The 26,669-nt window shown below is 38.8% G+C and overlaps 1 protein-coding gene across 2 annotated transcripts in view; it reads left to right on the forward strand.

The window, feature by feature from the left end:
- The window catches only part of BTAF1 (B-TFIID TATA-box binding protein associated factor 1), a 110,337-nt gene continuing 83,890 nt past the window's right edge, over positions 223–26,669 (forward strand). The window contains exons 1-5 of one of the 2 annotated variants that reach the window (XM_021073462.1): positions 224–538; positions 16,550–16,673; positions 20,849–20,963; positions 23,030–23,176; positions 23,683–23,769. In XM_021073462.1, coding sequence (XP_020929121.1) covers positions 23,751–23,769 — 19 coding nt within the window. In that variant the 5' untranslated portion in view covers positions 224–538; positions 16,550–16,673; positions 20,849–20,963; positions 23,030–23,176; positions 23,683–23,750. Of the gene's footprint in view, positions 539–16,549; positions 16,674–20,848; positions 20,964–23,029; positions 23,177–23,682; positions 23,770–26,669 lie in introns of both variants that reach the window. The other variant, XM_003359291.5, reaches the window with a different exon arrangement.

Consider the following 26,669-nt stretch of genomic DNA (forward strand, 5'->3'; position numbering starts at 1 on the left):
CCGGGCTACAGAGTCTTTTTTCCTTTTTTAGAAAATTAAGGGGACTCTTACTTCTCCTCTCCTGCCTCCTCTGAAGACTAACAATCCCCTTCTGATGGGCACCACGAGCTAGTTCGCAGGCGCGCGCCGCCGGGGGAAGCCTCTCGCACTCCTTTGGCTCAGCGGCCAAGCGGAAACCCTCGCGGGGGCTGACGTCACTTCCGGCGCGCTGACGCTCAGTCCGGCGTGCCGACGCCTACGTCAGCAAAGAGCGGGGCTGGGGGCACCCGGTTTGAAGTCGTGCGGGTCGGAGGACTGCCGCCTCCGACTCTGTCTCAGACCTTTGCGCCCCGGCCGCGGTGGGTACGAGCTCGGGTAGGCGGCGGGGCAGATGCCCGAGGGCCCGCGCCAGGACGCCCCTCGCCGCACTGGCCGCTCCCTTTTGCTTCGGGGCCTGGGCCTGCGCCGCTCTGCTCTCTGGAAACTAGCGCCTCCGCGGCGCCGCGGGTCGCTCGCGGCGAGCTCCGAACCGCCGGCGCCCGGCCATGGCGGTCTCCAGGTAAGTCTAGCTCTTCCCGAGCCGACGGTAAATCGGCCCGGCCGAGGCACAGTCTCCTCTCGGTGCACCCACTCCTAGAAAGGAGCGGTTCCCATTGTCACTGGGCTCGGGCGCCTTCCTCCCCACACTCAGGAGTTTTCCCCTTGGTCTGCGAGGGTTTTGGCTCTGGTTACTTCTCCTAAATCGGTTAAAAAAACGTCTCTTTCTTGTTGAATACAGCCTTTGGCACGTTAGAGCTAGTTTTTCTCTTTCCTCACCATGTTTCTCATCTGTGGTTTCTCTTCCCTCTTTCAGTTCTAGGAGAGTCTCTTCTCTTTCATAGTATTCTAAGGCCGATCCCTAACCTCCATTTCACGGGAAAACTTGGTAGTAACTGTCGACGTCGGGGAGGTTTGAGTTACTATTATCCAAATGACCTTTTAATTATGTGAAAATTTTTTCTTTACGTCTTTAGGGATATGTTCTTTCCTTGGGACTTTTTTTTTACAATACAAAATAATTCTTCCTTTTGTTTGGCAGTACCTACTCGATCGTCAGCGTTGTAATCTGTAGCAAATTATTGAATCGGCATCATCTTCTTAACCAAGGCGCGAAAGATGGATCGCAAATCTTAAATTATTTTAAAGTGATGCCCATCAGTAGCAAAGTCTAGGAAAACTGTAGGAAAACCAGCAAGACATTTATTTGTATAGCTATAGGAGGAACTTCTTTCCTCCAGTATTAAAGAATGGTGGGAATACATTTTGGCAGAGGCTCGATGTTAGTGGGCATATGGACATGTAAATAGGGGATAGTCTTTCTCAGAGCAGTCAGAAAGATTGAGCAAGTTTATTGTTAGTTTTCATGAGTAGTTTTCTACCACATAGACTGAAGGGGGAAATGATGACAGTTCAGAAAACATCGTTTTTATTCATTTTTCATAGTTGAGCACATTCCTATTTTGCAAGTGAAAAGATAACCCATCCCTTGCATACTCTCCAGATAAATTATGAAAGAGCGTGTGGGAGAAACACATGAGAATTGGGTTGCAAGATAACTGTAGCAGGGGCATCCAAGTTTTATTTCATAGATTAGTTGAATTCATTAATGTGAGGAGGTTCTTATTTTGTGATTTATAAAAATACCTTGAGAGAATACAAGTAATGTTTTCAGTTTTTGCAAATACAGGAAGGTGTATATTTTAATTGGTTGCCTATAATGTGAATATATAGATATATATGTTATAAACACATTGATACATAAACTTAATATGGAATTCTGTTTATAAGATGATACAGTGTTTAAAGGAATGAGCAGCTCTTGAAATTTCCTTCTTGTGCAGATTGAATATTTTCGTAGTACTAGATGTAGTGACAAAATGAAAGTTGTATAGCAACAAAATGAAAGTTTAGGAGTTCCCGTCATGGCTCATGGGAAATGAATCTGACTAGGATCCATGAGGACACAGGTCCGATCGCTGGCCTCCCTCAGTGGGTAAAGGATCCGGCGCTGGTGTGAGTTGTAGTGTAGGTCATAGACTTGGCTTGAATCTGGCATTGCTGCGTCTGTGGTGTAGGCCAGCGGCTACAGCTGCAGTTGGACCACTAGCTTGGAACCTCCATATGCCGCAGGTGCAGCCCTAAAAAAAAAAAAAAAAAAAAAAAAAGCCAAAAAAAAAAAAAAAAAGAGTTTAAAGAGTGCCTAATCTGCTTCTGCTTCTATTTGCAGAAGTTTAGAAACCTGAATTACTGAATGAATGAGTGGGTTTTGAAAGCAGCTGCTTTATATTCTTGACATTGGATTTCAAAGGGTAGTACTCTTTTTTCTGTAGATCTTTTTTATTTAGCTTGCCAAAATTATATTAAATTCTACCTTAAAAAGAAAGCCTGTCATGGTTTTATAAAAGAGCTGGTCCTGTGCTTATTTTGGTAATATAATAGGTTCAAGGAAAACACTTCTGAGACACTTTCTGGTTTGGGGATAACTGCCAGGCCTTGACTTTTTCATCTGAAGATTCACTTTGAATAGCAAACTTTAATTTTAAGCAGGCTTTCTCCATGCACTGAGCACATGTCTTTATTAGCTAAATTTCCTTTCTCCTGTTGGTGTGGAATACAGACTCATTTTAATATTTTATTACATAACAGATGGAAGATGGTTTAAGAGATAAGTATCAGATTTGCTTGAATCAAATCTAAAGTATTTTTTGCACTGTTTATTTTGGTGTGCATGCATAACTGAAAAGAAACTGCTATTTTTAGAACCTTGTAAATATTTCCGATAGAAGGGAAATAGTAAGTTTGGATTGTCAGATTCTGAAATCTAGAAATAATATTTGACTCCTTCCGTTCCTTCCCTTCAGTCTAGCCATTCCTTAAATCTAATCCTGCTAGTTCTACCTTTTTTTTTTTTTTTTTAATGGCTTCACTCGCAGCATATGGAAGTTCCCAGGCTAGCGGTCCAGTTGGAGATGTAGCCACTGGCCTACACTGCAGCCACAGCAACACCGGATTTGAGCTGCATCTGTGATCTACACCACAGTTCATGGCAATGCTGGATCCTTAACCCACTAAGGGAGGCCAGGAATTGATCCTGCGTCCTCCTGGATGCTAGTTGGATTTGTTTCCGCTGAGCAAAGATGGGAGCTCCTGATTCTACCTTTCTAATCTTTCTCTGGCCAACATTTTTTCTTTCCCTACCAGTTACCACAGTCCTACTCCATACCACCCTCTTCTCTAATCCAAAGTATCTGTGACAGTGACCAATCCACTCTTCCTGCCTCCCATGCATCTCTTTTCTAGTTTATTCTTCTCTTTATTATTTGTTAACATGCAAATTTTAATGTGGCCTTTTTTTCTGCTTAAAATCCTTTAGTTGTTTTCTGTTGCTTTAGGATAAAGTCCAGATTCTGTAACAAATACATCTTTTTTTTTTATTTTAATGATTTTTATTTTTTCTGTTATAGTTGGTTTACAGTGTTCTGTCAGTTTTTGGGTTTTTTGTTTGTTTGTTTGTTTGTTTTTGTCTTTTTGTCTTTTTTTAGGGCTGCACCTGAGGCATATGGAGGTTCCCAGGCTAGGGGTCCAATCAGAGCTATAGCTGCTGGCCTATGCCACAGCCACAGCAACTCAGGATCCAAGCTTTGTCTGTAGCCTACACCACAGCCCATGGCAACACCACATCCTTAACCGACTGATTGAGGCCAGGGATTGAACCCACGTCCTCATGGATGCTAGTCGGGTTTGCTAACCGCTGAGCCACGATGGGAACTCCTGTCAATTTTCTGCTGTACAGCAGAGTGACCCAGTCACACATGCATATATAGATATATTTATATATATTCTTTTTATCATATTATATTCTATCATGTTCCTTCACAAGTGACTAGATATAGATCCTGTGCTATACAGCAGGATCTCATTGCTTATCCACTCTAAATGCAATAATTTGCGTCCTTAACCCCAGACTCCCAGTACTTTCCACTTCCTCCCCCTCCCTCTTGGTACCACAGTTTGTTCTCCAAGTCCATGAGTTTCTTTTCTGTGGAACAGTTCATTTGTGACATAGGTGATATCGTGTGGTATTTGTCTCTTTCTGACTTACTTCACTTAGGATGAGAGTCTCTAGTTTCATCCATGTTGCTGCAAATGGGATTATTTTGTCATTTTCATAACAAACACATCTTACAGATCATTTGTGATTGGGTTTCTGCTTTACCTTTTTAGCTTCATATAGTGTCAGGTTCCCTGCATCTCTGTGTCCCTCTTCTCCTACCCCTCCCCTTCATTCCAAATCTGTGTTCTCACCTCCCAGTCTTTATCCCAGTAACATTTTTCTTGCTTCCCCCTCCACCCTAACCTTTCTCTCAAGTCTGGCTAATTCCAACCTTAGTTTTTAGGTCTAAGCCCTAATCCTATACATATATCACTTTTTGGGGGAAGCCTTTTTTGCTTTTATTTCATCTGAACTATTTGCACCAATGTGTACTCCTGTCATTCATATTTATTGTACTTTGTAAGTGATTGTTTAATTGTTCTCTCCTCTGCTTGAGTTGACATAAACTCTGTGAGAGAAGGGAATGTCTTTGATCTTTCTATCCGAAGGAGAGTGCTTGGTTCCTAGTGTGGCCTTATTATGTTTCTAAAAAGTGAATAAATGAGTGATTTTGTTTTAATGTCTGTCATAATTTTCCTGTAATTTATGTATAGAGAGTATTTCCAGTGTTTCCTGGTAGGTGCTTCTGAGTTTTATAGTTTTCCCTTAGGGAGAAAAACTTTCATTATAGCTTTGTATATTGGTCAGAATTACAATTTTATTTTTATTTATTTATTTTTGTCTTTTTGCCTTTTCTAGGTCTGCTTCCCACAGCATATGGAGGTTCCCAGGCTAGGGGTCAAATTGGAGCTGTAACCACCAGCCTACGCCAGAGCCACAGCAACACAGGATCTGAGCCGCGTCTGTGACCTACATCACAGCTCATGGCAACGCCAGATCCTTACCCCACTGAGCAAGGCCAGGGATCGAACCCACAACCTCATGGTTCCTAGTCAGATTCATTAACCACTGTGCCATGACGGGAACTCCAGAATTACAATTTTAAAAACATAGTAAATATTGTCAGAATTATTTTTATGTTTATAAACTAATGCAATTCAATGATGTGTGGTCTTTTATAATGCAAATTGGATATCATGTAACCTTGCAGTTTGTGTAATCAAAATTTTTAGACCCTGCTTAAAAGTTTTATAAAGACCTAGGTTTTTGTTTTTTGGTTTCTTATGGCTACACCTATGGCATATGCACGTTCCCAGGCCAGGGGTCAGATTGGTGCAGCAGCTTCAGCCTACCTATGCCATAGCCACAGCAATACCACATCTGAGCCACATCTTTGTAGCATCTATGTAGCAGCTTGTGGCAACGCCAGATCCTTAACCCACTGAGTGAGGCCAGGGATCAAACCCACATCCTCACAGAGACAACGTCCGATCCTTAACTTGCTGAGCCACAACAGGAATTCCAATACAGATCCCCCCCCACCCCTGATTTTCAGACCCCTGGTGGCATATGGAATTCCTGGGCCAGGGGTCAGATCTGAGCCATAGCTGTGACCTGTGTATGCTGCAGCTGCAGCAATGCTGGATCCTTAACTGACTGCTGGCCTGGGGATTGATCCTGCAGTCCCAGTGCTCCCAAGATACTGCTAATGCTGTTGCGCCATAGTGGGAGCTCCCAATACAGGTTCTTTTTAAAGATTGTTTTTGATACCTTTTCCTTTTTATGCTACAATTGATTGACTGTTGTTATATATTGATTAGCTATTATGAACATAGTTTTTCCTTGATCATATAGAGAAAATGTAGAAATATAATTTAGAGATTTTTTCCTCAATGATCTCTGCTATAAAGGTCATGTCTAGAGTGTCTAGGCAGGTAAATGAGGGATAAATCCTCTAATTAGGGATAAGTTAGGAATTTGGGAGTAGTACACTACTATACATAACAGATAAATAACAAGAATCTAATGCATAGGAGAGGGAATTATACTCAATATTTTGTAATACCTATATGAAAAAAATCTGATAAAAAGAATATATATATGTATAATGGAATCACTTTACTGTATATCTTTAACACAACACTGTAAATCACCTATATTTCAATTAAAAAAAATAAAATGTCTAGACAATAATTATAAGCTGTTTTAGAAGCCATACCTTAAGTCTTTGACATATATCTTTACATTTAAAAGTGATACAGTGTTCAGAAAAGATTGGGGGGTGAAACATACCCTCTTATGAAAGAAACAAATTGCTACATGTGAACAGAATTTTGCTCATTTTTGTTAGTTCTCTCTGCACTCCTGATACTTCAGAGAAACATTGTTTCAGCAGGCCAATTCTGCCAAATAATAGGAAGTTTCTTGGAGTTCCCATCTTGGCTCAGTGGTTAAAGAGTCTGGCTAGCATCCATGAGGACGTAGGTTTGATCCCTGGCCTCGCTCAGTGGGTTAAGGATCCGGCATTGCTGTGAGCAGTGGTGTAGGCCTGTGGCTACAGCTCCAATTCTGCCCTTAGCCTGGGAACCTCCATATGCCTTGGGTGCAGCCCAAGGAACCCCCCCCCCCCCCCGCAAAAAAGGAAGTTTCTTATTGTGAAGGAAGTTCCAGTGGGTCCTTCCTCTTGACTGGGGAAAAATGCTAAACTTATCTTACCTGTAGGACAACATAGGTTTCTTATGTGTGCTGGGCTTATTCCTCCATTATTTCTAATTTCTGTCCATTATAAGATTGACAGAAGGCACTATTGTAAATGATAACATCAAATATCTTATACTTGGGAAAATTTTAAGGGAAGAAGCTGGGGAAGGTAGAGGAGGCATTATGTAACTATGTCCATTTTAATCCCTATGGTAAATTCTTCCCTGTTGCTTTAGTTTGGTTTCGCAAAGTACTAAATAACATAAAATTCACCATTTTAACCATTTTATTTATTTATTTGGCCTCATTCTTAGCATGTTAAATTTCCTGGGTCGGGGATCGAAGCCATACTGCAGTTGCCACCTGCACCACAGCTGTGACCTGTGCCATAGCTGAACCACAGAGGAACTTCCGCACTTTAACCATTTTATTTTATTTTAGTCTTTTTAGGGCCGCACCTACAGCATATGGAGGTTCCCAGGCTAGGGGTCGAATCAGAGCTGTAGCTGCCAGCCTACTCCAGAGCCACAGCAATGCAGGATCCGAGCCACATCTGCAACCTATACCACAGCTCATGGCTACACTGGATCCTTAACCCACTGAGCCAAGGCCGGGGATCGAACCCACAACCTCATGGTTACTAGTCGGGTGCATTAACCACTGAGCAACGATGGGAACTCCCGTTTTAACCATTTTAAAGTGTACAATTTCCAATGAAGTTTTAAAATCATAGTCATTTTCCCCAAAGAACCTAGATTTTATGTTTAAGATACTTGAAGTCATACAAGAGACAGATGTTAGAAAAAAAATGTCCTGAAGGAAGTAATGCAATTTGGTTGTCCTTTTTCAGCATTTTACAGAGTGATTTCTGTTTTAGGTACTGGAGATAGAGCAGAAAACAAAAATGGAGTCCCCATTCTCAGTGGAGTTTATATTTTAAGGTGGAAGTGAGGGAAATATAAATTATCTAGCATGTGTCTGCCCTTGCACCTGGCTTTGGTGTAGTTTCACATCTTCATATTTTTTCTTAGTGCTCTATGTGGTATTTTAAGTTAATCTACTTTCTTGTTTAAAAAAAATAACAATAATAGAACTTTAAATGACCCACAGGGAGTTCTTGTTGTGGCTCAGCGGGTTAGGATCCAAGTAGTGTCCATGAGGATGTGGGTTTGATCCCTGGCCTCGCTCAGTCGGTTAAAGGATCTATCATTGCCTCGAGCTGCATTGTAGGTTGCGAATGTGGCTTGGATCTAGTGTTGCTGTGGCAAGGGCCTGCAGCTGTAGCTCTGATTCAACCTCTAGCCAGGAAACCTCCATATGCTGCAGGTGTGGCCCTTAAAACAAAACAAAATGACCCACAGTAGGAACTAGAAGACACAGATTTTAAAACATCAGTCTAGACAGTTTTTTGGACATTGTTTCTTTTGACCATAACTTCCATGCTTAATGATAATATGTAGGACTAAGTACAGTGTTAGATATTTATTTTCTTTCCTTATTCCATAAGTAACACAGAAAAGTAAAACTTCAAATAGTAAGTGTAAACGAATGTATGACAAAATGGACAAATGTGACTATTCCCTTTTAGGTAAGATTACAAAGCCATCCTTGTGAAGTATTTGCTCAGTTGACCTTCCGTAATTTTTCAGTGATTAAATTATTTTGAGAATATTGAGATTGGAAGTAGATTAATAAAATAATACTTTTTCTTTTTTTTTTTTTTTTTTTTTTGGTCTTTTTGCCTTTTCTAGGGCCGCTCCGCGGCATATGGAAGTTCCCAGTCTAGGGGTCTAATTGGAGCTGAGGCCCCTGGCCTACTCCAGAGCCACAGCCAACACGGGATCCGAGCCATGTCTGCGACCCACACCACAGCTCATGGCAACGCTGGATCATTAACCCACTGAGCAGGGTCAGGGATCGAACCTGCAACCTCATAGTTCCTAGTCAGATTCATTAACCACTGAGCCACGACGGGAACTCTGATAAAGTAATACTTTTTTAAAAAAAATTCTCAAATGGCTTATGAGTGGAAATGAAATACCTACTTATTCATTAATAATGAAGTAGTAATTGGATGTGTTATATAGTTGAAAGTTCATATGATTTTTTTTTTTTTTTTTTTTTTTTTTTACTTTTTGAATTATCATAATGCAAACAGCTGAGGAGGAGTTAGATCACAGCTACCAGTATAACCTCTATGAACTCCCAGGTATCTTCCTTTTTCTAAGCTGTCTTTAGAGCAGTTTTCTGAAATCACAGATTGATAAAATAAATATGAATCATGCCTTTTATAGTTATTTCTCTTATTTAAAATCCAAATTGAAAATGGGCAAGATTATCATCATCAGTGGATTCATAACCAGTGAATATTGTCAAATGTAATTGGCTTATGTTTTATTTAGTTATTCTTCTACAGTCTTTGGTACCTTTCATTCAGCTTGACATCTGTTACCTCTTTCTCCTCCATCTGTCTATCTTTTGGAGAATGAAGAATGGCGTTTTTTTTTTTTTTTTCTATTAGCTGTTGTGCAAGAGAAGTATTGTGGTACGTACTGTGTTCCCTCAGCCCTTCTCTTCCTTTCTCTTCTGATCATCTGGCTTCTTTCAAACCTCTCCCTTACCAAGGGCCCTGTCTGTGCTTTAGTATAATACTGACTCTGTGTCATGTCCTCTACCCCTCCCTCAGCAGTTCATTATACCAGCCTTTTCCACTGTGGCCTTGTCCTGATGCTTGCCTTGCTTGCCTCATAGCTGGCTATCCAGTGGTAATAGGTCAGGCTGCCCTCTTGCGAGATCTTGGTTTGCTCATCCCTTTGTTCTTCCTTTTGTGTGGCATCTAATCTGCTGTCCTGGAGAGAGGAATGGAAAACTCCAAAAGGGGCTTTGAGTCAGGGGACCAAAGAAACATTCTTGTGTCCCCATTCCTCTCTATTCAGGGAGACACATTGGGCTATCAAAGGTGAGAGATTTAAGAATAAACAGGCCTGGAATTGAATGAGAGAGTGAGCTGATCTGCTGCCCTGAGGGCATTTGGCTGGTGAGGGAGCAGAGGTGACATGATATGGCATTGGGATAAAAGGCTTTGAGGACAGGAGAGGCAGGGGGAACTGTATGGTTGTGAGGCCGGGTCAGCATTAGCTTAAAGAGGAGTTAAAGGTCTGAGCAGGAGTATGCTTCTAATGAAGCTGCGTAGCAGAGGACTAAAGGAAAGTTAAGGCAGCGTAGAAAATATTGCATCATTGCCTGCATGGTTGTTTTCAGCTTGCTCTTTGGAGAAAACATAACTGCTCTGATATTCAAATTGCTAAAGTACTGCTTTTCATTTATTGAAAACATTGCCTTAGCATCACTTCTGTTATTTTTATAACTTATTTAATGTGACTGTGACAGATTAAGGATATTTCTTGAAGGAAGCAAAAAATTTGCAATATAGCACACTCTTTCTTTGCTTAAAAATGGTGCTTAAACTTGTCCCCAAGAAACTTGAACTTTTCTTTATGTGTAATTTTAATTACAGTAAATGCCAAGTACTCAACAAATGTTTGAATGCTGTGCAGAGACACTGAAAGACACTGTGCAAAGTATTGTGGGAGACAAAAAGAATTGTTGAAGATGGTGAAGCCTAATGAGGAGCATAAGACATTATGTGACAAATTGAAATGTGTAATAAATGCAGGATGAGCATTCATGTGGACTTTAGAAGAGGAAGTAATTGTGTAGTAGTCCCAGATGGCTTCAAGAAGGTAAAGGACTCGAACTGAATCTTGATAGATGGGAGCTAGATGAAGAATTGGACCAAGAAAAGACATTTCTAGTAGAGGAAACAGTGTAGACAAAATTGTGGAGAACGGTTCATGTTTGGGAGATACTTTTTTGTTTTTGTTTACTATCTGGTAGTCATTGGCAGTTTTAGAGTAAGGCAGTAATTTGATCAGAGAGTGCTTTAGGAAGTAAATTTAGCAATGAGATTGTATTAGTATGGGGTTATGATCATCAGCAGTTGAAAGTGTGGCACTAGAGCTCCCAGATAGGCTAGATTTGTCTGTTATTACACTATAAATTATGGTTTCCTACAGGAGAAACTGATGAGAGATGGGCAGGCAAGGATTGAGTCTGGGAGAATGTTCATATTAAAAGTGGTAAGAGTAGGGAAAAGAAGGAATTTAGAAGAGTTCAGAGAAGAGCAGAGTAATACAGTGTTGTAAAAACTTAGAAGGAGGAGTTCCCGTCCTGGCTCAGTGGTTAACGAATCCGACTAGGAACCATGAGGTTGCGGGTTCGATCCCTGGCCTTGCTCAGTGGATAAAGGATCCAGCATTGCTGTGAGCTGTGGTGTAGGTTGCAGACGTGGCTCGGATCCTGTGTTGCTGTGGCTCTGGCGTAGGCTGGTGGCTATGGCTCTGATTAGACCCCTAGCCTGGGGTCCATATGTCGCAGGAGCGGCCCTAGAAAAGGCAAAAAGACCAAAAAAAAAAAAAAAAAAAAAAAAAAAGAAGGAAAGTATTTTTAAGAATGGGCTACTTACTGAAATCCGATGTCAAGATGAATCAAGAAAATTGGATTAAAAAAACAACAACAACATTGGGAGTTCCTTTTGTGGCTTAGCTGTAATGAACTTGACCAGTATCCTGATGATGCAGGTTTGATCCCTGGCTTCACTTAGTGGGTTCAGGATCTGGCTTTGCCTTGAGCTGTGGTGTAGGTCGCAGATGTGGCTCAGATCTGGCATTTACTGTGGCTGTGGCTGTGACTGGCAACTACAGCTCCGATTGGACCCCTAGTCTGGGAACTTGCCCAATTGCTACGGGTGTGGCCCTAAAAAGACAAAAATGGAAAAACCATTAGATTTGGAGCTTAGGAGTTCATTGGTGACCTTCAGGTGTGCTATTTCAGTAGTAGAGAAGAGTAGAAACTTGATTTATAGGGACTAAATTGTGTATGGTGAGGAAATTAAAGATGTGTTTTTAAATACTTGTTCAAGATGCTTGGCAGCAAAAAGAAAGTTTTCTAGAAGATGGAGGTCAAGCATTTTATGTTCTCGTTAAAGACAGACCTCTGCATATTTGAAGATATAAGGGAATATATTAATAAAGCAGTGATTGAAGATATTGGAGAAAGGATAATTGAGTGAGGGTAAAAGGGGATGGTATTAAGAAAATAGTGGGGAGTTCCCGTCATGGCTCAGTGGTCAGTGAATCCGACTAGGAACCATGAGATTGCAGGTTCGATCCCTGGCCTTGCTCGGTGGGTTAAGGATCCGGCATTGCCATGAGCTGTGGTGTAGGTGACAGATGCGGTTCGGATCTGGCGTTGCTGTGGTTGTGGTGTGGGCCGGCAGCTACAGCTCCGATTAGACCCCTGGTCTGGGAACCTCCATGTGCTGCGGGTGCGGCCCTAGAAAAGACAAAGACAAAAAAAAGAAAGAAAATAGTGGGACAGGAGTTCCCACTGTGGCACAACAGGATCATCGGCATTTTGGGAGTGCTGGGCCACAGGTTTGATCCCCGGCCTGCAGGGTGGGTTAAGGATTCAATGCTGCCGCAGCTGTGGCTTAGGTTGCAGCTATGGCTTGCAGCTGATCCCTGGCCTGGGAACTCCATAGGGTGGCCAAAAAAGGGGGAAAAAAGTGGGATACTATGTAAGACTTGAAGATGAGTGAGGACTGTCTTTTCATCATCTGAAATTGAAAGAGAGGATAAGTGTGAAGACATTTAGAGGTAATAAGGAGAGAATGAGGTAGGTTATATTCCATAACTTAGATATCTACTCAGTTTATTCCTTTTTAAGGAAACGGGAATGGCAGTTGGAGCTTCAGGAAACTGGAGATGATTAGGGAAACTTGGAAAACTGTCAATTTTAACTTATTACATATGGATTTATAAACAGGTTAGTATTGCCACTTCCTTAGAGTGTTTTTGCAACTAGCTTTGCTTTTAGTCACAAAAAAATAGAAACTCAGTCATTGAAAAGGAATTATGGGAGTTCCCGTCGTGGCGCAGTGGTTAACGAATCCAACTAGGAACCATGAGGTTGCGGGTTCGATCCCTGCCCTTGCTCAGTGGGTTAACGATCCGGCGTTGCCATGAGCTGTGGTGTAGGTTGCAGACGCGGCTCGGATCCTGCGTTGCTGTGGCTCTGGCATAGGCTGGTGGCTACAGCTCCGGTTCAACCCCTAGCCTGGGAACCTCCATATGCCGTGGGAGTGGCCCAAGAAATAGCAAAAAGACAAAAAAAAAAAAAAAAAAAAAAAAAAAAAGAAAAGGAATTATGAAGTAGTTCAAATCTTTCCAAAGGTGCAGTCTAAGGAACTTTGTATCAAATAAGGGGAAAAAAACATGATGTGCAAATATGGCTAAATTATCTAGTTTTACCCTACAAGTAGGCAAAGCCAGCTTCTCTATGTCCTCTAACAAGTGATAGAAGTAGTATTTTTGAAGGTCTCCTCACTTCCAGACTAGTTTGTTTTACCATTTTACAACTGTTTTCCCTTAGGAAAGTCTTGAATTTATGTAAACTGTGCACATACAAGAGAGCCCATTATTGTTATAAAGAATGCATGCATCATATACAAATATAAGTCCACTGTTCCATACATTAGACCTAAGACAATAATTTTTATAGTAAAATATTTAATTTTGGTTAATTTTGCCTGGCAGAAAATAAAGATTTAAAATGGGGAGTTCCTGCTGTGGCGCAGCAGAAATGAATCTGACTAGTATCCATGAGGCTGTGGGTTCCCTCTCCGGCCTTGTTCGGTGGGTTGGGCATCCAACATTGCCATGAGCTGTGGTGTAGGTTGTAGACATGGCTTGGATCACACATGGGCCGGCAGCTGTAGCTCTGATTCAACCCCTACCTTTAGAACGTCCATATGACACAGGTGCTGCCCTAAAAAGAAAAAAAATTTGTCTTGATACTTGAGAAACTTAATAGATATTTATATTTTCTTTTTGCAAATTTATTTTCATTGAACTGAGGCATTCAAAATCAGAGTTGTGGCAAAATGCATATATTTGTTGTGAAGGTTCAGAGAGTTTTTTAGGAACTTTAAGATCACAATCAGTTTTAAAGATAGAAGTAAGCCAAAGAGCATTCTGAGAATTATGTATGAAATGGGTGAGGGAAGTCATTTTATGGGGAAGGGATTTGGGGTCTAACTTAATTTTAGAGCTTTAAGAACATCAACTATCAGAAAAAATTTTTTTCCTCCCTTTCTTTTTTCCCATTATCTACACCAAATCCAGTAGCAAAGCTTGAATAGGTAAAGGCAAACATTTAGATAGCCTTGAATGGGTAAGGATGAATATTGTGTCAAAAGGTGGGATGTGTCTATACATATTTTATAAAATAAATTTTTATGTTTTATACAAATTAATTATTAATTTCGTTATGATCACTCTGTGTGCCATTCAGTATATTGTAAGTGAAAACGGTTGTATTTTTTTTTTTTTCTTTTTAGGGCCACACCCACAGTATATGGAGGTTCCCAGGCTAGGGGTCCAATCGGAGCTACAGCTGCTGGCCTACACTACAGCCACAGCAGCTTGGGTTCTGAGCCGTGTCTTGGACCTACACCACAGTTCACGGCAACGCCAGATCCTTAACCCATTGAGCAAGGCCAGGGATGGAACCGACAACCTCATGGTTCCTAGTCGGATTCGTTTTCTCTGTGCCATGATGGGAAGTCCAGCTTTTTTTTTTTTTCTTTATGTTACTGGCTTTACTTACCTCAAATATTTTTCTTGAAGTATGGCCTTATATACTGTCAACTATAAAATTTGAACCTCATCTCTTAGTATATTGTTCTGAAGCAGTGGAAAAGTTTTCATAGTACCCTTAGCCTTCTTGACTGAAAGAGATCTATGTTAGTTATGTTTTTTTACCACTTAAAATGATTTTGTGCCTATTAGTGACTGGCTAGTTTGCTAAATACTACCTGTCCCCGCCCCCCTCAAAAAAGAAAGAAAAAACCCTCCTAATTTTGTTTGCTCCTTATAGCTTTATAATTTCTCATAAAAGCCTTTTAGAGCTTTGCTTTTTAATTTTTTAGCTCTTTGTGAAAGAAAAATAATCCTAAAAGTAAAATATGAGCCTCTTTGCAGTTTATTAATACTTAATAGTTATGTTTAACTTTGAGGCCTTGCATGCTTTCTCATCCTCATTAGATGAGATTTGAAAGTGATTCTCTAAATATCCACTTGTATAGGATTGCACACAATATAACCTTGCCCCTTTTCACCTTTCATCTTGTTTAAAGTACTCATTTATTCCATATATGAAGCCACCTTCTTTTCAGTACCTGTGGCATCCATTTGCCTCATTGAGCCTGATTAGTAGTGTGGTGAAAGGGCTAGACCTTTATGATATGTGGATAGCTGGTGGTAGTTACTTGTTTCTTTGCCTTTTAAAAATCTTAGGATTTTCCTGTATCCCAGAAACAAAGTGATAGTTTTCCATTGCTCCCCACTTACTCCAGGTATAAGGCATTGTGATTATATTCTTGACTATTTGTTGGATAAGTGGCGGAACTGGAATATGAATCGTGGTGCTGTGGCTCTGGAATTTGTCCCATTGTATTACTTGCTTTTATGAATCCTTTCCTCGGAGATCTTATTGCCATATCTGTCACTTCTGTACAAATGACTCATGTATCTATACCTTTAGTCTTGACTTTCTCCTGAATGTCAGATCTCTATTGCAACTATCTTTTTTGGTCTCTTCCAGCTTTTCTGTCCCTGCCACTGATAAACTTGTCATTTTTCCCCAGTAACATTTCCTCCACTAATTCTTCCCATTTCTTTTAAAGACATCTTCATTTTCTAAGATTCAGGGTCTCAGAATCCTTTCATTTCCTTGACATTTCATTTAATTACTGTACCATAGTGTTTCACTTCTGCAGCATTTCCCCCAACTTCTTTCTAGTCTTATTGCCATGGTTGTAGTTCAGGTCACAGAGTTCTCTAAAAGTTTCCTTCCATTCTACTGCATGCTTCACACCGCTGCCAGACTAATATCCCTAAAGCATAGCACCAGTCCCATCACTTTCTCCATTCAAGACCTTCATGGCCGAACTATAATTCTAAGGTCTCCGCATTAGGGCTTTGGCTACTTTTGTAGCTGTTATCTTCCACAGTTCTCTTAAGTGTATCTGAATTACAACCAAACTATGTTACTTACTTACCTTCACCTACCTAAGTATAGTTTCCTTTTTTTTTTTTTTTTTTTGGTTGTTTTAGGTCCACACCTGCAGCATACGTAGGTTCCCAGGCTAAGGGTCTAATCTCAGCTACAGCTGCTGGCCTACACCACAGCCACAGCAACTCGGGATCCGAACCGTGTCTGAGACCTACACCATAGCTCATAGCTGGATCCTTAACCCACTGAGTGAGGCCAGGGATCAAACCCATGTTCTCTTATTCACTCTTCCAGGTGTTTCTCCCCCTTTTCCTACTTTATCTCTACCAGTATTGAAATCTTTTCTTACTGTTAAGGTCCAGCTCATACACCATTTCTTTTACTAAGTCTTTTCAGTATTATAAATTGGGGTTGTATTTGTTGCCTCCATCCCCACTCCTCAAAGTACTTTGCACTTCTTTTCTGACATATGTCTTAGCATACATGTGTATGCATGTACAATACCCTGTATTTTAATTATTTGTGTACTTGCCTTATCCACTTACTCCACCCCATAGCAAATTCCTTAAGAGTAGAAATTATCTCTTGCAACCCTTACATAAATCTTTCTCCATAAATGGTGAATATGTACATGTACTGACTCAGACTTACACATATGAGGAAACGCATTTCAGAATAACCATTATGTTTTTGTTTTTTTAGGCTTGACCGTCTTTTTATCTTATTGGATACTGGCACAACTCCAGTTACAAGAAAAGCTGCTGCACAACAACTTGGAGAAGTGGTGAAGCTTCATCCCCATGAACTAAATAATCTCTTATCTAAAGTAAGAACTCTTTTTTTTTTTTTTTTTTTTTTCTTTTAGCATAATACAGTTGTAGAAATTTGTCCACGGACAAGAACTATAAAAATAGAGAAAAAAATTGTCTTATTAGTGAGTTTATGGTCTTTAAATTCCATTAAATATCTCAGTATTTCTCCAAATATTTAAGAATTTTTGCCTCTTTTAATTTTTGTTTGTCACAAGATTTAAAATAGTTTGGTTTTTTTTGTGTCAAGTTTAATCATTTAAGGGATTTAAGAATATAGAACCTTTGGCCTGTGGCACAAATTTGAATCAGGCCCAATTTGGTAATGAACTAAGTTGTTAATCTAGTTTGTTTGTAGTCTGACTTGTTCTTAGGGGCCAATAATTATATCAGTTGGCAGTCTTCAAATGGATCAGTTCTCATGGGCAGTGGTGGGAATGTGTGAGAAGCTAGTTGTCATTATATTCTTAGCTATCAGCTCTTTGAAGGTGGAGGCTTTCTGCTTTGGCGAATCAGTGTTTTCATAATCCTAGTGTTCTTTCCCTAAGCAATGGCTTTATTTTTACTAGCTCTGTGGGCTTGTAGAAGTGTGACTGCATAATAGTAAGCAGAAAATTCCATGTATTTAATTCTCTGGCATGCAAAATAAAAACAGGAGTGCTTTGTATGTGTGTTTGGAGCCAGCGGGTAGGGGGAAGGTAGATAGAGGATGAATAGGGCACTATGATAGCCCACATATTGGAGGACTCAGGATACCTCTCTTCCCACCAGTCTTATCTCCTTTCATTCTAATTTGTCCCTTCCTGATTCCTATGAGTAGGAGTTCTAAGCCCTTTGTCAGCACATACAAATTTGCATTTTACTTCCTGCCATAAGGGCCGACAGTGACTCTCTTTCCAACATCCTCCCTGCTTAGATACTATCAGAACTTTCTAACCAAGATATAAATAGAGAGGAGACAATGATTTGACATCTATAAGCTCTATGTTTTCTGAATAGAAAGGAATGCATATTAGGCAGCACTATAATGTGTAAGGTGTGGGGATAGAGGCATTCCCATTTCTTCTCATCCTTCAGACGGAGGACTGAATGAACTGAAACTGAAAACAATGAACAAGACTAACCTGTGCTGAACTGAGAAAAGTTTCTAGCCTTACAAGTGCATTCTGGTCTTCATAACTCAAATCCCAGCATATGGCTACCATCAAATAATTCTAAAAGAGGCAAAGTTTACTTTTAGCATCTTCTCACCTCCTGTCCCCTCTCTGCCCTCAGTGTCTTCCTGTTGCCTTTGGTTTTATTTTTTAAAAAATAGATTTATTGGAACATTTACATACCACGCAGTCACCTAGGTAAAGGGTACAATTCGTTGATTTTTAGTATATTCACAGATTTGTGCAACCATCATCACAGTCTAATTTTAAAACATTGTCTCCCCAAAAAGAATCCTCATGCCTATTAGCAGTCACTCTCCATCACTCCCTCTTCTCTATCCAGTTCTAGGTAACCACTAATTTACTCTTTGTTTATAGATTTGCCTATTGTGAACAGTTTATATAAATGTATGACCTTTTGTGCTTGTCTTTTTCCCTTAAAATATTATTTTCAAGGTCCTCTTATGCTGTAGCATGTTTCATTTTTCATTCTTTTTTATTGCCAAATATTATTCCATTATATGGGTAGAGGTATGCTGTATGGATATACCACATCTTATCTCTTCGTCAGTTGATGGACATTTTGGTTGTTTCCACTTTTTGGACTATTATGAATAATGCTGCTATGAAAATTTGTGTACAAGTTTTTTTGTGTGTGTATGTATTTTCACACATGGGTATATACCAGGGATAGCATTGCTGGGTCATATGGTAACTGTTTAATTTATCAAGAACTGCAAGACTGCTTTCCAAACTGGCTATACCATGTTGCGTTCCCAACAACATGTATGAGATCTGATTCCTCCACATCCTTGCCAACACTTGTCATTAATTGCTTTATATCTGTACTAGTGAGTATGAAGTGATGCAGTAGTTTTGTTTGCATTTACCTGATGACTAATGATATTGAACATCTTTACATGTGTTTATCGACCATTTCTGTATCTTCTTTGGAGACCTATCCAGATCCTTTGCCCATTTTTAAGCAAAATACTTGTTCTTTTATTAATAAGATGTGTGAGTTCTTTATATATTTTACATAAAAGCCCCTTATCAGGTATGGGGTTTGCAAATATGTTCTTCTAGTGTTTGGGTTGTCTTTTCACTTCCTTGATGGTGACCTTTGAAGTGTAAAAGTTATTAATTTTGATGAAGTCAAATTTATCTTTTCTTTTAAACACATCACTTGTGCTCAAGATAATATCTAAGAAACCCTTGCCTAACCCAAAATTACAAAGATTTATACCAATGTTTTCTTCTAACAATTTTATAGTTTTAGGAGTTCCTGCTGTGGCTCAATAATAACAAACCCGACCAGTATCCATGAGGATGGAGGTTCGATCCCTGCCCTTGCTCAGTGAGTTAAGGATCTGGCATTGCTGTGAGCTGTGGTATAGATCACAGACATGGCTCAGATTCTGCATCGCTGTGGCTTTGGCATAGGCTGGCAGTTATAGCTCAGATTGGACCCCTAGACTGGGAATTTTCATATTCCTCAGGTGCAGCCCTAAAAAGAAAAAAAAAAAGATGATAGACTTCAATTTGGTCAGTCTACCTTCATAGAAAAAATTATAGTTTTAGGAGTTCCTGTCGTGGCTCAGTGGGTAACGAATCCGACTAGGAACCATGAGGTTGCGGGTTCGATCCCTGGCCTTGCTCAGTGGGTCAAGGATCCGGCGTTGCCATGAGCTGTGGTGTAGGTTGCAGATGGGGCTTGGATCCCAAGTTGCTGTGGCTCTGGTGTAGACCGGTGGCTACAGCTCCGATTGGACCCCTAGCCTGGGAATCTCCATATGCCGCAAGAGAGGCCCAAGAAATGGCAAAAAGACAAATAAAATAAATTATAGTTTTAGCTTTTATTTTTAGGCTTCTGGTCTATTTTGAGTTAATTTTTGTGTATGGTTGAGATGGGGTTTTATATCATTATTTTGTTGCTCCAGCACCATTTGTTGGAAAAAACCCTTATTTCCCCATTGAATTGTCTTGGTGCCATTGTTGAGGTTGAACATAGACACATAGTATTATTTTGGGACTCTTAAATTTTATTGCATTGATCTATGTATCTGTCCTTCTGCCAGTATCACATTGTCTTGATTATTGCTGCAGTGTATTAAGTTTTGAAGTCAAAGAGTGTGAGTCTCCCAACTTTATTATTCTTTACAAGATTGTTTTGATGAGGAGTTCCTGCTGTGGCACAATGGGTTAAGAATCCAGTGTCATTTGCAGTGGCTTGCCTTGCTGCTGTGGCGTGGGTTTGATCCCTGGCCTGGAAACTTTCACATACTGTGGGCATGACCAAAAAAAAAAAAAATAAAAGGATTGTTTTGGTGATTGTGGGCCCCTTACATTTCCATACAAATTTGGAGGATCAACTTGTTCATTTCTGCAAAAAAAAAAAAGCCAAGATTTCGATACAAATTATGTTGACTCTGTATTCAATTTAGGGCTATTACTGTCTTAATAATAGTAAGTCTTCCAGTCCATGAACATGAGGTGTCTTTCTATTTATTTAGGTCATTATTTAATTTCTTCCAATAGTAATTTGATTTTTTTTGTATTCTTCAGTATATAAATGTTGCACTTTTTTTGTTAAATTTATTCTTAAGTATGTTATACTTTTTGATATTATAAATGGGATTGTTGTCTTAATTTCACTTTCAGATTGTTGAAAGTATTTAGAAATACAGTTGATTTTTACATATTGATGTTAATCTTGCAGTGTTGCTGAACTCAAAATTATACTAGTTTTTAGAACTCCTTGCATTAGGTAATGGCACTTAATGCATAGTATACACTTTGTTTTTTAAGTATGTCAAAAGCCTATGTTATTTTTTAAATGCAGTTAAGAATTCCTTTACAGTTTCTTTCCTTTCTTTCAAATGTAGTAATATTCCTTGTGACTGATAGAATTTTGCAAATGATTTCAGGGCTGCTAAATTAGAAATTTTTAACAAGTAAACCTGTGTTTCTCTGTTTTGGCCATCTTGAACAAACAATATTTTTTGGTATATAACTATTTTATTTTGTAATTTTTTAAGGTGTTGATATATTTAAGGAGTACAAATTGGGATACTCGGATTGCAGCAGGACAAGCTGTTGAAGCTATAGTGAAAAATGTACCTGAATGGAATCCGGTGCCAAGAACCAAACAAGGTGCTTTTAAGTGGAAAAAGTAGTTTGCAGTAAAAACCTAACTATAGAATAATTGTTCTATACATTTTATATCTTAGTACTTGTACTTTAAATTTAAAGACTTAATTTTCACACTTTAGGTACAGTCTTTTCAGGAAATGACATTGAATAAGGTGATTTTTCACTATGTTTTTTTAAAAAATACTAGACAAAATGTTTTCTCACATATTTTAAATTATTAATTCTGCAGTATGTTTGATTTACAGAGACTTATTACCTCCCTCAAGGATTTATATCCTAAAAAAAAAAAATGAATGCAGTGTAAATACTTCAAATGGTCTATTTTTTCTTGTTGCTGGGAAAATAGTGTAATTGTTTACTAAATTTTAAGCACAATTATGTACAGATATTTGGAGGGGTAAGTCTTTAGTTTGCTTTTGTTTTTCCTTTTGGCCACATCTTCGGCATATGGAAGTTCCAGGCCTGGGATCAAATATGAGCTGCAACTTCTGCCTATGTCACAGTTGTGGCAGTGCTGGTTCCTTAACCCCGCGTTGCCGGACTGGGGAGGCTGGGGATTGAACCTGTGCCACTGCAGAGACAACGCCATAGTGGGAACTCCCAGTCTTTAGTTTTTTAATGCGTCTTTTAGATATCTTCTAGTGGAAATTACTTGTTTTGTGACTGCCAGCTATTGATGATATTTAAAAATGAATGTATGCTTTTACAAAGGTGTACATTTAATTGAGAATTTAATTATTGGTGCAACTGCATTTCATTTCCAGTCACTTCGGTAACCTCATTTTTATCATACGTCTTACATCACCTAAAATTTTTGCTTTAATTTGCTGGCACCTGTTATTTTGAGTGATTGTGTTAATTTGCCTCTGTCATCAAAAGAAATATATGAGGAGTTCCCGTTGTGGCGTAGTGGTTAATGAATCCGACTAAGAACCATGAGGTTGCGGGTTCAGTCCCTGCCCTTGCTCAGTGGGTTAAAGGATCTGGCGTTGCCGTGAACTGTGGTGTAGGTTGCAGACGCAGCTCGGATCCCACGTTGCTGTGGCTCTGGCGTAGGCAGGTAGCTACAGCTCCAATTGGACCCCTAGCCTGGGAACCTCCATATGCCTCAGGAGCGGCCCAAGAAATGGCAAAAAAAAAGACAAAAAAAAAAAAAAAAAGAAATATATGAGCAGAAGGTATAACTGGTTTTAAAAAAGAGCCTTTTCCGGCTTATTACCTCTGTTTATTTTGGTTTATAGAGACATTTGACTTGGATGGGTTTTTTTTTAAAAACTTTACATTAGTTATACTAGCATTAAAACTTACAGTAATGTTACTTACCATGAGAAAACTAAGATTCTCATAGCTGTTCCCTTTCAGTTTAGGAATTGTACTTTAGTTTACAGGTGAATTGTATGCAAATGCCAGCTAAACAAACTTTTAGGTCAGTGGTGAGTTACACTATATTTTAAAATTTACAATGGCATAACCTGTTTCAGGAGGAATATAAACATTTTATAGATAGTCTTAGGCCCCAGAAGGATATATAGTTTTAACAATTTGCCAGGAGATTATAATTTGCTTATATCATGAGAAACAAATCCTGTTGATTGAGTAGTTGCTTTGTGTCCTAGATATTCCTCAAGTATAAGGAGAGAAGAGGCTCACTAACTAGTCTTATTTATGAATCTATTTTGTGAATATGTTTATTTTCCAATTTATCACTATAATAAACTACCTTGATATTTTTAAACCACTTAACAGTAAGTGGAGACAGCGTGATGTTTAACGTACATATTTTAACAGGGAGATGAATTTTTTTCATAAAACATCGTACTTGCATAGTCAGAAAGTTACACGCACACCCACTAACATTCTGATAGTTTGTGGAAAGGGAGCCACCTATTAAGTAGTTTTTTCATAAATAAGAGCGGATCATAAATAAAAATCCACAATAGCTTTTCTACTTCCTCCAGCTTTTAATTTTCTTAAGATATTACCCACCCATCTGAAGTAATGCTATTTTTTTTTCATTCTGTACTTTGGCTATATAATCAAATGAAATGTTTTTAAACCTCATCTAGAAACTACTTCAGAAAGTGCTATGGAAGATTCATCAACTACAGATCGATTGAATTTTGACAGATTTGATATATGTAGATTGTTACAACATGGGGCATCACTTTTGGGATCTGCTGGTGCAGAGTTTGAAGTACAAGATGAAAAATCAGGTATGGAGTAGTCCTCTAGGAAACAGTCTGAAATATGTGTTCAAACCAGTTTGTCACTTGGTGTGCTATAATTATTAGTCATGTAAATCTAACAAATGTCATAAAATATAAATTCACTCAAGTTTGCAGTTGGAGAGGGGAGCATTTGGGGAAGGGTAACCAGGTGCACTAAGTTACCATATGAATAGTTTTTCCCCTTAATTAAATATATACTGTATGTATGCATCAGTAATAGATATGTACTGATATTTCAGTATTTCAATATAGACATTGTAAAGTGGTACCCAAGAGGTTCAGTTGATTAGATTTTAAAATCCAGGATTAGTACAGATTGTGGTAATATTTTCATAATTCTGGAAATTTAAGAGGCTATGCTAGTTTTCTTTTTATCATGTGTTTTAAATATTTATATAATTGGATCTACTTATGCTGATGACCAAAGCAAAAACTAAAAATGAAAAGTAAATCTTAGATGGGTAATTGTCCCATTATCTTTAAACTTACAGAATCCATCTGGATATAAAATAAATGTTTTGGCCATTCAAGATTGATGCCTTGAGTGGAAAAAACCTTGATGGTTTTAATGGATTTCTGTAAGTAAATAAGTTGCTTTTTTGACTAAAACCCAAAACAGAGCAGTGTTTTGTTTTGTTGCTAATTAATCATTAGTAAAAGCACATCTGTCTAGTTAATGAAATTATCTTCAATTTGTTCATCTTAAAAAAAAATGTCAGATACCTGTTTCCTCTTGCCTAATATATCTATTGAAAGATCTGGTGTATTTATGGAGAGATTTCAGAAGGGTATTTGCTTAGTTCTAGAAAAGTGTTATTTTTTCTAATAAGGGAGATAGAAGTCTTCAGAAACTTGCCAATTTGAAAAAAAAAAAACCTTATTTCTAAATAGTAATTTTACTAATCTTGCTGGTGTATCCATGGACATCATGAGAAATCATTTGCCCTTATCCAGAGATAAAAGTCAGTGTCACTTTTGTCATTTTAAAAAAGTATGTGCTTGCTTAGGTCATATCTTAGAGATTCTGATTTAGTAGATCTGTGGAGAGGTCTGGGAAATTGTATGCTAAAATAAAAAACTCCATAGATGACTGTGACATGTAAGCAGGATTGGGAACCCCAGTTTTGGGGGAACTCAGTTTTTAATGCTTATAAATCGTAGCATGCTGAAGAGTGCTCATCAAACCCCTCTAATTAGGTTTTCTTTAAATGTCTGCTCATCTCTGTTGGTCTCTACATATTTATGAATGACACTTAAAATGATTAGCTTAGGTACTGGTCTGAGTTTCCTTTGCAGTTGTGTTGGTTGTTTTCTCCAGTAGGACTTTGCCTGGAATGAGAGAATCAGTTTTGCCAATTTGGGGCACTTTGTTCTAGACTTGTGACCATTAGTCTTCATTTTGGATGTTTAGTATTTTTCCCTCTGGTTAGAGTAGCTTTAATTAAAAAAAAAAAATGTAGCTTTAGAGAGATAGAATTCACATACCATACAAGTCACCCATTTTAAAAGTGTATGATTCAGTGGGTTTTAATATATTCACAATTACGTTTGGTCAATTTTAGAACATTGTCCTTACCTGTGGAAGAAACCCATGTCCTGTAGTAATGATCCTACTTCTCCATACATCCTTCTCTTCTCTTTCTAGCCCTGGAGAACCATTAGTTTACTTGCCATCTCTAGATTTGCCTATTATGGCCATTTCATAAATGCAGTTATACAATATGTGGTCTTTTGTGACTGGCTCCTTTTTACCTAATAGAATGTTTCCAAGATTTATATTGTAGTTTATATATCAGTATTTTTTCCATTTTTTTCTAATAGTACTTATTACTGTTATAGGATGTATCAGTTTTTTAAATCATGATAGAATAGAGATAACATAAAATGTACCATCTTAATCATTTTAAGTGTATAGTTTAGTAGTATTAAGTATATTCACATTGTTGTGCAGCCAATCTCCAGAACTCTTTCACCTTGCAAAACTTCATACCTATTAAAAACAATTCCCATTCGTTTCTCCTCTTACTCTCTGACAACCACTGGTTGACTTTCTGTCTCTATGAATTTGACTACTCTAGGCCCTTCATAAGTGGAACCATACAGTAATTGTCCTTTTGTGACCAATTTATTTCACTTAACATAATTTCCTTTCATGTTGTGTCAGAATTTCCTTCCTTTTCAAGGCTGAATAACATTCCAGTGTATGTTTATACGATATATTGTTTATCCTTTCATCCATCAGAGGACATTTAGGCAGCTTCTACCTTTTGATTATTGTGACTAATGCTGCTTTGTACATGGGTGTACAAATGTCTATTCAAATTCTTGCAGCCAGTTCTTTTAGGTCTATGCCCAGAAGTGGAATTACAGGATCATATGGTAATTCTATTTTTTTTTTAATTAATTTTTTTTTTTTTTTTTTGGTTGACCCTCAGCATCTGGAGTTCCCAGGCCAGGGATCAGATCCAAGCCACATTTGCAGCCAACACTGCAGCTGCAGCAGTGCTCGGATCCTTTAACCTACCATGCAGGGTCCGGGCATTGAACCTTCGTCCTGGCACAGTAGAGACCCCACTGATCCCATTGTGCCATAGCTGGAACTCCTTTAATTTTTTCTTTTTTTTAGAAACGCCGCACTGTTTTCCATGGTGGCTGTACCATATTCTCACCAACAATGTTTGAGGTTTCCAATTTCTCCACATCCTTGTCGATGCTTTTTATTTTCTGGTTTTTTGATAGTAGCTGTACTGATAGGCGTGAAGTTATCTTATTTCATATTCTGGTCAAAAAATATTCCATTGTATGGATATTTCACTGTTATGAATAATGTGGTAATAAACTTTACGTACAAATTTTTGTGTGGATGTATATTTTCATTTCTCTTAGGTAGATAGGTTAGGAGCAGAATTGCCAGGTCATATGGTAACTATGTTTTACCGTTTAAGGAACTGCCAGATTGTTCTCCAAACTGGCTTCATCATTTTACACCCCTCCAGCAGGATACAAGGGTTCCAATTTTTCCACCTACTTGCCAATGCTTGTTGTTATTGTTGTTATTATTATTATTAATTTATTTTAATTTTTTTTGCTTTTTAGGGCCGTACCTATGACATACAGAGGTTCCCAGGCTAGGGGTTGAATCAGAGCTACAGCTACTGGCCTTCTCCACAGCCACAGCAATGCAGGATCTGAGCCATGTCTGCGACCTACACCACAGCTTACGGCAGTGCCAGATCCTTAACCCATTGAGCAAGGCCAGGGATTGAACCCGCAACCTCATGTTGGATTTGTGTCCACTGCGCCACGACAGGAACTCCGCCAATGCTTGTTATTAACTGACTTTGACTATGTCTGTATCAGTGACTATGAAGTGATGTCTTATTGCAGTTTTGATTTGCATTTTCCTAGTGACTAATAATGTTAAACCTTTTTTTCATATGTTTATTGACCATTTCTGTATCTTCTTTGGAAACCCGTC

Source organism: Sus scrofa, chromosome 14 (assembly GCF_000003025.6).
Source record: "Sus scrofa isolate TJ Tabasco breed Duroc chromosome 14, Sscrofa11.1, whole genome shotgun sequence".
In the NCBI taxonomy this organism is placed as follows: domain Eukaryota; kingdom Metazoa; phylum Chordata; class Mammalia; order Artiodactyla; family Suidae; genus Sus; species Sus scrofa.